The 12,698-nt window shown below is 34.8% G+C and overlaps 1 protein-coding gene across 1 annotated transcript; it reads right to left on the reverse strand.

The window, feature by feature from the left end:
• Nucleotides 1–5,106: 5,106 nt before the first annotated feature.
• On the reverse strand, nucleotides 5,107–12,513 carry LOC102218309 (aquaporin-9-like). The gene is made up of 6 exons (XM_005809901.3): nucleotides 12,311–12,513; nucleotides 12,054–12,180; nucleotides 9,182–9,319; nucleotides 8,202–8,320; nucleotides 6,395–6,612; nucleotides 5,107–5,420 (listed from the first exon to the last, which is right to left on the reverse strand). The coding sequence occupies exons 1-6, from the start codon at nucleotides 12,443–12,445 to the stop codon at nucleotides 5,210–5,212; spliced, it is 948 nt and encodes a 315-aa protein (XP_005809958.2). The 5' UTR covers nucleotides 12,446–12,513; the 3' UTR covers nucleotides 5,107–5,209.
• Between the last annotated feature and the right edge of the window lie 185 nt (nucleotides 12,514–12,698).

Here is a 12,698-nt window from a genome sequence, read left to right on the forward strand (position 1 = left end):
AAAATACTTAGCTTTCTTTTTCTGTCAGTGTACTTTTCCTTTTGGTGTTTGAATTTGAGATGAATTTTGAGCAAGAGCAGAACAAAATCTGACTGAAAATAAGGAATTGAAAATGCATGTACTCCCTTTTTTATTTTAATTTTATTTTTTTCAGGGGGAAAATCCCCAATCATGTTGCTTAACTGTAAAATATCAGGAATGCCTCTACAAGAAGACGCATCCCAGATTTTGTATTTCATTGCACATGAGCTCTGGTTTTATTTTTAAATGCATGCAACACTAATAAAGACTAGCGAGACTCTTTTTGTCCTAGTCGCAGTGAGCTCTGTAGGGGAGCGGTCGACGTAAACGGCTAACGCGTGTCGTTTTCTGCAATGAGGCGGATGAATTCGATAGCTTGGCGGTTGCTATCACTCCTCATCTCTGTACAAAATGGAGCTCTCTTTTTAAATCTCATCTCACCTGTCAGGCCAGAAGAATTTACCTGTAAACTTGTACAGTACCTGGAGGAAGAAAAAAATAAAACAACAAAAAAGTTGGCATTTAATTTGAAAATGAAAAGTACATTTTGATACATCTATTTCTTTTTTTTTTTTTTCTAAATTCAGAGTAACTTGTTAAAAATGTTCATATGTGACAAAGTTTCCTCTCTTCTAAGTTATTTATGTTCTTCTTTGTGCAAGTAGAACTGAAATTTGCTTATGCTTTTTACCACTGTCATTAACGGAGGAAAAAACTATTCAGTGATGGAGTTAATGTTACATTCCCATTATGATTTTTTTTATTTTTATTTTTCATTTTCTTATCCTGTGGCATGGTTCGGGTAGACGAGCAGAAGTTTAAAAAAAATGCCTGTAAATTTACTTTTCTTTTTAATTTCGTAGTCTTGGTAAAAGTTTTTAGATAAACGTGCACTGAAAATGTCCAAATTGAGTTGAAATGTCGTAGGTGATGTAGGCCGTAAGAACACGATTAAAGCGTAAAAACTACTGTCTGATTTTAATGTTCACTGTGTTTTATACAGTATTCGAAATTTTTGTTCACTTTGAACATTTTTACTAAAAAAAGAAAATAAAAATTTGAAATTGTATTGTGCAAAGAGATGTAATTTTTGGAGTACTTGAAATGCATTAATTAAAAGACTCATTCAAAATAAAATAGACCTCTGTTTACTGTCTGCAATGTGTGTGCACTCTTTGGCTTTTTAAGGTCACAATTAAGATGATGTGAATTTTATTCTCCTTATTTATATGGAACAATTAAATCATCCTTGCACATATTGAAAGTTAAACTTGTGCAATATCTTTCTGGTGACATTTTCATAATATTTTAGAATCTGGAGATTTTGTTTTAGCATCTTGCGGTCTGCTTTCAGGATAAACTTGCCTGGAGATTTTGCTGTTTTTTTTTTTTTAATGTCTTCCACTTGTTGATAATGGTTGTATTAAAATTTTTCTGCAACCTCTACAAATCCCTTACCAGACTTCTAATTGTACTTTTATTTAATTAATATAAATTGTAAGCAGCAAAGTTAACTACATAAGGTTCGTACCAAATTTTAGTTTAATTTCTAGTGCAAAATATTGTCGTATGCATGAAATAAGACAAAACTAACTTACATGTAATTATTTTAACAAGAAATATGAGCTTTTTTAGATTGAATAATTACTTAATATTTATGAAAAGTACTAGTTATAAGGGAAATAATCTGCCAGTGAAACCTGAAATTTTTTTCCATATAACTTTATAATTTATGAAAAAGTACTTCTACTTTCCCTTATAAAATACATTTTGTTTCTGGTATCTTAGTACACTTGAATTAAGACTAACTTGCAAGTATCTTTTCAGCAAGATATAGAAGCTTGTTTTAAGTAAATAATTCATCAATATTGATAAAAAAAAAAGTTTTGGTTCCAGTGGCAGATTATTTCACTTATAACATGAGAAAATAGTCTTGTTATAAATGAAATAATCTGCCAGTGAAACAAATGTTTTTTCATCAACATTAAGGAATTATTCAATCTAAATAAGCTGTTATGTCTTTCTTTTTAAAGTTAGTTAAAAGTTAGTTTTGTCTAATTTCAAGCGTGCTAAGATATTTGCCCTAGAAATTAGACAAAATACGACTTTCTGTTTTTGCATTGTGATGTTATTTTCATAAAGTTTTCTGGACACATTAAACCTTTTATTCAATTTGTTGTAAACCCAGAAACTCCTGGCACGGCCGTCCATGCCTCTCTGAAGTTCACTGCAGCTGAATCAATCATTTATATTGGCTATAGTATATGGGAGTCGTGCAACGCTTGAAAAAAGAGAAAACAAAACTCTGAATAATAACAGTATTTGTTAATAGATCATATTAACTTATGTTTTAATGTTAATAAGGTCGTTACTCAGCTCCGCCAAATATTTCACACATTATCCTAGAGTTAATTATGCTTCAAGTAGGTATAGTTTCAAAAAAATGGGTGAAACAATCGGAGAACTTAAATTTTGGCTCGTTGATTGATGTTCTTCTAATTTCTTTTCAGCTTTTTTGTTGGTGATACTAATCTTGTTCACCCCAGTGGGTGCAGTACTAAGGCATGGACAGAAGAGGGAGCTCTTATTTTAATGAAAATGTTTAGTTGGACGCTTTGCAGCCGAAAACGTAAAGTGTTATATTCACTAAGTTTATTTACTGATTTTTAGTTTGTTTTAGTCATTTTTAGCTTCATAGTTGCTTGTTTCAGTGTTTTTGACACATTTCTTATACGCTCTGTTACATGTATTTTTCATTAACTTTTCTTTCTGAGTGTGTTTAGTTACATAACAAACTGGATTATTTCAGGCCAGATTTTGCAGGAATGCACGTGCAGCAAGGAGTGGTTTGTTATTGATAATCAATATTGATGTCCTGCTGCAGTTACTGGCTGCTACAGCAGTGTGAATAAGCAACCAAAGCAACAGTTTCAGTCCAATATTTACTAGAACGGCAAAGCAATGATTTTATAATCTGATTCTGTGTTTAAATGAAAGATTTAGCAAAATTACATTTCTTCTTGTTAAATGTTTGTGATAATTCTTAATTGCTTGTTTTCAAACTGGTCTTAGCCTGTGTTCACACTGCAGCATGAAGCGACCCAATTCCGATTTTTTATTTTTACCTGATCTTTTTACGACAGTCTGAAACACAAGTCGGATTTATACAAATGCAACTCAGGTCACTTGGGTATGTGGTTCTAAATCCTAAACATAGCCGATCTTTCTAAATGTGACCAGAATCTGAACGGCACGTCGCATTCATTCGACCTGAACGTCATTGATACTCGACAAACGTCACTATTCTGCGCCCTGATACGTGCAAGCGACAAGAAAAACAACAACCATGGTGGACGATCATGAGGATTAAGTTGTTACTGTGCTGGTTCGCTTCGGATAACAACTTTAAAATCGTAAGCTATGCTCCACTGTTAGCATCCATGTTTACTTCCGCAAACTGAGCACTTCTTTTTTTATGGTGGCTGGCAAAACACAGAGCACGCTCTCTCACGTTATTGCGCCCTCTACTGCGCATCCGGGATACTTTCAAGTCGTTTGTAGTTTACACTGGAGATCACGCAGACGGCGACTTTGGAAGTGTGAACGACCACGCCAAAATAAATAAATAAATAAATAAATAAATAAATAAATAAATAAATAAATAAATAAATAAATAAATAAATAAATAAATAATCAGAATTGACAGAAACTTGGAATTGGGTCACTTCAGGCTGCAGTGTGAACGCAGAATCTGACTCAAAAAATCGTCCTCTTTATGCAGATGACACTTTATTAAGATGGACATTATTAAATGTTCTTGAGTATGGTAACATTTTTATCAGTATGCGTGCTGCTTTCTTCAGACTAGATTCTGGATGTCACTGCTCTTGATGTCTTATTTCAAATTATTATGAAACTCAGTGAACACCATGGTTTATTTCTGGGACTTTTATGAACCAAACACAGCAGAAGTGGTGATGTAGTGTTATAACCACTTTCTCTGTAAGTGCTATCATTTTGTATGTCAGGTTATGAAATAATCCTCAGGATGTTCTCTCTAAAAAGGGTTTTTGCCTCTTTGTGAGAGTTTAAAACTCTTATTGAAACTTCAGTAACTGAACGTGACTACAATTTAAATAAGTAAAATAACATTGAAAAAGTAAATAATTAGGTTAAAATATTTGCATATAAATTGCTGATTAAAATAAACTAAATTCAAATTTGCATAGAAATTGCATGGATGAACAAATGGCTAACTGAATTAAAATTTCTCATGAGGACTTATTTGTGTAAACTTTAATTTAGACAAACTGTGCTGAGTGAAATAAATGCTAAAAGTAACAACCAGGAAAATTAATCATGATATACAAAAAATGTGTTAAACATGGAAGAAAAACTTAAAGTTAATATAAACAAATAATTGTCACAGTCACTGAGGGTAATGGGAAAAAAGCTAAAGGGAAGCTCAGCATTAATGACTTGTGCTAAAAATATTCAATTGTATTTACAAAATAAATATGACTTAACTGTCAACGATGAGACATACAGTTACAAAACAAATAAAATCAGATTGAGCAAACTTAATGGCCCCAATTTAGCTCCATGTATATGGAGTTTTATAAAGTACATAAAGTTTGTCCAAGTTTTTTTTTTTTAACTGAATAATGATGAATCTGAAAAAAAGATTTGAAACTGAAAAAAGTTCAAAACTACTTTTCAGATTCTTTTTTCAGTTTCAGATTTTTCTATTCAGGTCCAAACTTTTTTCAGTATCAAAACCAGTTTTCAGTTTGAGTTTTGTTTCTCAGTTTCAAAAGAAAACAAAAAAAAGATTGAGCAAACTTTATGGCCCCAATTTAGCTCCATATCAATGGCGCTCCATGTGTATGGCACAAATGGAGCTCTATAAGGTTTGCTCATTTTTTTATAAACAGAAACTGAAATTTAATTATGAAACCGAAAAAAGATGTGAAACTAAAGAAAAGTTCAAAACTACTTTTCAAAATCTATTTTTCTTCAGTTTCAAACTTTTTTTTTCGGTTTCAAAATTATTTTTCAATGAATTTTTTTTTTTTTGTTTAAAAAAAAAAAAAGTTAAATTGAGCAAACTTTATGGCTCCAGTTTAGCTCCGTACTATTCCCAGGCAGGAACTGCAGAAGCTCTGTCATGACTGCTGCGCTGAATGTTTTAGCTCATGGCGATCATCTCGTATTTGTCCTTAAGACTGCTGTCATCGTCGTCCTCCTCTTCTTCCTCCTCCTCTTCCTCCACCTCGTGGGCCTTCTCATCCTTGTCATGGGGGTGGTGGAGCTCGATGAGCAGGAAGTAGAGGACGGCCGCCACCACGCCTCCCACCATGGGCCCCGCCACTGGGATCCACCACCAGTAGCCTCCAGTGCTGCCAGCCACAAAAACAGAATCAGAAAAGTCGATGTCTGGATAAATGTTGGCTGACTGCAGTGGGAACATGTGACATTATGTAACAAAATGGCTCACTTAATGGAAATCTGAATGAAGACATGAACTATTAAAGACTTTGGAAGCAATGAGGCACCAGAGGTAAACGTTTATGTGCTAAACTTTTATGTTTTTGTTTTGATTGTCGAGGCCAAATAAAACCCCAGCATGAACTTTTCAGTGCTCAGCTCCCAGAAAGCAAGAGATGATATTCAGATCTGATTTTTAAAAGTGATTTGATTTTAGTCATATCTGTGATGTTCTCTGTGCGTAAAGTTTAGAAAATGTGTTCGGGTTGGTCAGGTGTGTGTAACCCGTCAAAATGACGGACGGCCTTCAGATTTTTCCATCACCTTTTAAATTAAAAACCTGGTCAAACATGGTAAATATTCGTTTAACACGACTCATGCTAGGTACACAGGATGTTTATTTTCTATTTATGTGTTCATACACATATTTATAAAGCAACAATGTAAGCCAAAAGCAGATGTTTTCCACATGTTTTTTTAATAAAGAGTAAATTTCCACTTTTTTTTTCTCGAAATAACACAAAATGAGTAAATTTCCCAATAGTTTTCTCGCGATGAGTAAATTTCCAAATGTTTTTTTGAAAAAATAATTAATAAATTTCCAAAAGGTTTTCTCGAGATAACCAGTCTTGTCATCTTGAGGAAACCAAATAGTTTTCTCAAGATATCAAGTGCATTTCCAAATAGTTTTCTTCAGATAAGAAAATTTCTCAATGGGTTTTCTTAAGGTAACATTCATTTCCCGATTGGTTTTCTCTAGATTAACAGTTTTTGTGTTAAATCTGATGAAAAATAAATAAACCAGGGAAAAGTATATGCAGAAAACATCTGCTCTGTGCTTCCAAAGTCTGATCAAGTTCAGTTAAAAAATCTGAATTTTAGTTACCTGAAGACCTCCATCCCCCACCCGGCCACCGCCGTGAACAGCCGGGGTCCCAGGTCTCTGGCGGGGTTCAGAGGGTAGCCACAGTTGAGCCCCATGGAGACGCCGATGGCCATGATGATCAGACCGATGGCCAGCGGCTCCACGCCTTTAGGGGCGCCAATGTTCCCACCGTCAATGATCGCCAAAATACAGAGAACCAGCATACCTGTCCCCACCACCTGCAGGGGGCGCAGCAGCTCTTTATTAGTCACCTCTCATACAGTATGTGAGAGCTTAAATAAAACTCTTTGCTGTTTAATATCTGAAGTCTACAAAGCCTTTCTAGAACAATCTTTAGCATATTAGTACTTATCATAAACCCCATAACATATTTAAACACACTTTACACTTAGGTGTGGGAATTTATTGAATTGTTTATCACTTATTATGAAAAAAAGGCAAAACAAAACCTGCAGTATGATTGGAAATGTTATTTCTGCTGTTTTCTCCACTACTTATTATGTAAATCTTATATTTGTAATATAAGTCACACTGTTTTTTAAATAAGTGATGTCCTAAAGAAGCCACACTGTAAAAAAAAAGAAAAAAAAACAAAACATCTTTAATTTATGGTAAAACACTGGCAGGTGTGGATGCTACCACACATTCTGGCAACTGCAGAAATTTTGCCATATAAATATGGATTTACCGTATTTTTACTGTAAAACTTTGGCACCCACAGCTGCAGGTATTTTACCGTAAATTAGACGCGTCATTTTCTTACAGTGCAGCTCTAAATGGGAATATTTTTGAAGAACAATTTTTGTGTTTGTGGCAATATTTGTGGCAAAATTCACATTTCGCACATTTTTGTACTTCTATTTGGGGTTTTTTTTGCTTCTAAAAATAACTCAAACGTCTAAAAAAAACACCCAGCCAGTTTTTGTCAATAAGTTAATGAACCGCTTCAAAAACCTTCAGAATGTAACACAAACCAGCAACCCGTTACCTAGCAACCAAAGTGGAGTCCCAGCATGTTTGGACAGCTGGTTTTACTTCTGCATGCGCTGCACATTGGCTGCTGGAAAAGACAAGTATTTTTCTGCTGACTTACCATCTAGAAACCACTTGTTGCATTCATGTTGGCTTTGCAGGGGTCTCTACTTTTGCTTTTCAAAGCTGTAAGGTTGTATAATTGTGCATCTGTTTGTGGTCATTTGTATGCGCGAGAGAAAACGTTGAGTTGGGGGCCATGGCCAGCAGCAGCTTATTTGGATTTAAAGTGACAGAGGCCCAAAACAGCTCATTCTAAAAGGAGCTCAAAATCATTTTCTAAGAATTATTTTGGCAAAAAATGTAGTGAAGATGTTTTGTGTAGCCCATAAACGTATCCTAACCTGGTCAGGAGCATAACAGGTCACCTTTAATGTACATAATGTATCCCTCTAAATCCAGTAGATAAATATCCAGCACATATCAAAGATTAGTTGTGGCTAATTATGAGTAATTTGCTTATTTACATACGAAATAGCACACACATGCTGATATGTTTATGTTATATTTTGATGTTATTAGTTTTAAGTGTGCTACTTTTCAAATCAACACATTAACTAACTGACTGAAAACGGTGGTAACTTGGGCCAGTGGATCCCAGGAAATGGGTCATCAGACCCAAACCGAGCAGGAAGAGGGGCCGTTCTCAGACTATACGGGGCGATCAATGTTGCATTAACCGTATTTGCCAGACATTGTAGGGTTTAAACGGCAAATTGAAGCTGCGGTGGGGAGCGGATGTGTGGTCTTCTGGGTCAGAGCGACCAGAACCAACCTGATCGATGAAGCCGCCAAGGACTGACAGGTGTCTGGCAGGGTAGGAGGCAAAAATGTGACCTGTCGCATTGATTCCTGTCACCGACAGAATACCGCTGGTGAAGTCCATGAAAGCGTCTGTGATGAAGACAAAGAGACGTTTTTCACCATGCAGGAGCATCTATTTGGATCCTATAGGGAGGAACAGGCAGCTAAAATATTCCTTACCCCAGTTCCGTTCAAAAAACCTATAAAACATTTAGTTTTATATTTTGACACTGCAAAAACGCAAGTATTTTTGGTGCAAATATCGTAGTGCATTTTAAATAAGATAAAACTAACTTACAAGTAACTTTTCAGCAAAATATTGGAGGTTATGTTAAGTAAATAATTCCTTAATATTGATGGAAAAGTAAGAAATCTTTTACCATATTATGATTTATAATATGGGAAAATTATACTGGTTTTCACTGCAAAAACACAACATCTTACAAAATATTTTTTTAATCTAATTCCTAGTGTAAAACATTTATTACACTTGAAATAAAATCAACTTACATTTTCAACAAAACATAGAAGCTTGTTTAAAGTAAATAATTCTTGAATATTGACAAAAAGGACTATTTCTACTGGCAGATTATTTCACTTACAGACATTTTTACCATTTTATAGATACAAAAAAATCCACATATGCAACTAGCATTTTATATTTACTAAATATGGACTTACAACAAGCTCCTATTTCTTGCTGAAAAGTTACTTACAAGTTAGTTTTGTCTTATTTCAAGTGTACTAAGATCTTTGCTCCAGACAGTAGAACAAAAATACTTGGTAAGATTTTGTGTTTTTGTAGTGTCATTATTGTAATTAAGAAAAATCTGTTTGTTTTGGTTTCTGGATTCACCTTTGCAGCTGATCAAATCAGTTTAGCATCCTTGTGCTTTTGTAGTGTAATTTGTAAAAAAAAACAAACAAAAAAAACAACAACAAATCATTCACCATAATATAATCCAAAGATGGCTGCAGCTCCTGCAAAAGCACCAAGAAACTGAGCGATGACGTAGAAGGGAAACTTCCAGATCTTTAGTTTCCCCAGAATCACCATGGCCAGAGACACGGCGGGGTTCACATGGCCTCCTGAGACACAGAACAAAGCACAGAGTGACGCAGGGCTGCAGCGGGTGACTGACTTAATATCCCCTCCATTATCAGGGAGGCTGTCACATTTATGAGGAGCAGCAGAAGGGGAGCAGACCCCTGGGCAGTTCGGGGTTTTATTATGCATGTCTGAGAGCCAAAATACAGAATAATGGCCACTGCTAAGAAATTCAACTTCAACAAACTACAATCAATCTCCCTGTAGGGAACTGAACTTTCACCAATACACTGTCAGCAAAACACAGAACTGTGATTTCTTTTTTCTGAACTTCACTTTGCTGTAGCCTACGACAACATACTAGAGGCATTTAGAAAGTAAGGTGTAAAATTCAGCCATAGAACTCATGAAATTTGTGATTAATTTCAGAAATGTTTGTGAAACAAATAAGGACATTTCTGAGATCCAAAAATCATAAATTTGCACAAAAAAAATTGAAATTTTGAGATTAATCTAAGAAATTTTCTAGAAGAAACAAAGGAAATTTTTAGCTCCAAAAGTCATAATCTTGCAAGAAAAATATGAAATGTTTAGATTAACTGAGACATTTTCTAGAAACAACAAGAAAATTTCTGAGCTCCAAAAGTTGTAGATCTGCTAGAAAAGAAGGATTTGAGATTAATCTCAGAAATCTTCTAGAAAAAACAGAGAAATTTCTGAGCTCCAAAAGTCACAGATTTGTTTAAAAAAAAACATTTTTTAATTAGAATTTTTTTGGTTAATGTGAGAAATTTTCTAGAAATAAGAACATTTCTGAGCTCCAAAAATTGAAACTTTGCACACACAAAAAAAATTTAAAAACTGTGATTAATCTCAGGATTTTTTTTAGAAAAACATTGGTAATTTTTTACTTTAAGAATTCAGAAAACTCAACTTTTTAAACTCAGAAAATTTCCAAAAGTCAAAAATTTTTCGACTTTTGAAATTCAAATATTTCCATGTTTTTCTAAAAAAATAAAAAATTTAAATTCTGAGCTCGATCTCTAATTTTATTTTGGCAGAAATTTACTCCTTTATTATGTCCATCTACAAAGGCCTTAATACTAAAAAACCAGCCATAACTGTGGTTTCTTTTTTCTGAACCTCATCTTTGCTGCAGCCTCATTAAGCCAAAACTGTTTGGTTTCTGGATCCCCCTTAACTGAAAGCCGGCTCTGTCGGTCTGTGTCTGATCAATGGTGTTTGCAGGACATTTACTGCCCAGGGTTATGTATGACCCCAGAGAGGCTTTGCTCTGTAGTGCTGATAAATCAATGGTCAGAGCTCAGCCAGTGGATCTGGGCAGAGAGGTGGCACGTTCCTGCTGACAGTGGAGCCGCTCAGATGGCACATGGCTGCACAGAAAGCCATAAAGTTTAATTATTCAGAGCTTCCAAGCCTCATGAGCCACAAGGTTAAGATACAACACAAAACAGAGCGGCTGCATTATTTAACTCTTAGTAAGTTTTGTTTTAAAAGAGGAAAAATTATAAGGACAATAGCACGTTTTTTTTTCCAGATTATTTAACAAGTTGTCATCATCACTTTTCCATGCCACCCAAACAGCATTATCTTCTGATATCTTCGCTATGCAAACCCACAGACAATATAATACAAAATATATAAAGAAACAATGAATATTATATATCTTCCTCACTTTTATTTACTATTCAATGATTATTACATTAATTTAGTATAAATGCTGCCTCATACTTTCTGATTTTAGATGGCAATGAGTTTTGTGTTTGACAATTTTTATCGGGTAATATGCTACGACTTTATTAATCTGATGTTGACTATATCACCAGATAAAATTTCCCACCACAATCAGCTATTTTATGTAACTTTTTAATATTAATCATACATATAAGGCAATAAAATCTAAACATTAAGTATGGGTACAGTTCTGTTTTTGACATAGCCAGAGTTGTGTTTGTTTTTTGAACGTACTGAAACTGGTTACAAATTTTTTATTGACAGGGATGTAAATTTATTTATTTATGTTTTTTTTCAGTTTTTTCTTCATCTTCCCTCCAACTTTCGGACTCCATTGGTGCCATGTGGCGACCCCCCAGTGGGTGGCACCCCCCACTTTGAGAAACACCATTGTAGCCAGCAAGTCCTGGATCATATGAATGACGCAGCAGAGGTGTCAAAAGTACTCACACTACTTAAGTAGAAGTATAAATACTTCTATGAAAAAATACTTTAGCAAAAGTAAAGGTTGAACTGTTTTACTCAACTAAAAGTAAAAAGTAATTTTCACCTTCCAGAATACAAAACAACTTTTGATAAATCTAAAATACGCAAAAAGTTTATTTTGATTGATTTTGTCGTTTTGTGTTACTTGTATGAATTATTGTAATTTTCATCTTCAAAATACCAACTTTAAATTTTGGTCCATCTGATGATGTAATTTTTAAATATTAAATGATTGATCATTTGATCAGATACTCTACTTGAGTAGACTTTTTACTAATACTTATTTAATCTTACTTATGTCTTGGATGGCTAGTTTTTACTTTTACTTGAGTAAAAATATGTTGAAGTAGTGCTACTCTTACTTGAGTAAAATTTTTGGGCACTCAATAGTTTTTCATGGTGGAAGTAACGAACTATATGTGAAAATGTAAGGAGTATAAACTACAGATATTTGTCTTAAAACGTAGGGAGTAAAAGGAAAAAATCGGCTGAAAAATCTACTTAAGTACAATAAGGAAGCAACGTGAGGTTTACCTGACACCCCTCCAGCCACGTACACGGCCATCATGAGGCCCACGGAGAAGCCGATGTGGACGGTGAGCGGCTCGCCCAGCGTGTTTCGACTCAGGACCGTCTGAGCAACTGAGCCGCAGCCAAACAGCTAGCAAACACACAAAGAAACAAATAAAAACAAGTTTCAGAAAAATCCATTAACATCATTACCTTTAGGATTATCCTATATCCTCAGAAATAACTGCAAAGTGTGAAAATAGAAATCTTTTTCTACTTACTACCAAGACGAACGTTCCCAGGAATTCAGCCAGGAACTCCTTGAATATTCCGTGTTTGAGCGCGCAGTGTTGCCTCATGTTTCTGTCGTGTTGCACTTTCAGCTGGTTGTTAAAAGTGTCGGCGTTTTGAAACATCTGGAGCGCAACAGAGTCAGATCTCCACCTCTGGAGTCTGAGCTCCAGCCATTCAGCACAAACTATTGATCTATTGGAACAACAATCCTCTCTGCTTCCTGACCACAGGCTCTCATCAGGGAGCTTTTCACTTTTTGTCATATTGCAATCAGATAAACCAACACAAAGTTTCCACTTCGCAGATGATAATCAGAAAGTGGAGAAAATGTGACCCTTAAAAATCTCCACAGGGTTTTCTGAAGTGCTTAATCCA

The sequence above is a fragment of the Xiphophorus maculatus genome, chromosome 2 (genome assembly GCF_002775205.1).
Source record: "Xiphophorus maculatus strain JP 163 A chromosome 2, X_maculatus-5.0-male, whole genome shotgun sequence".
In the NCBI taxonomy this organism is placed as follows: domain Eukaryota; kingdom Metazoa; phylum Chordata; class Actinopteri; order Cyprinodontiformes; family Poeciliidae; genus Xiphophorus; species Xiphophorus maculatus.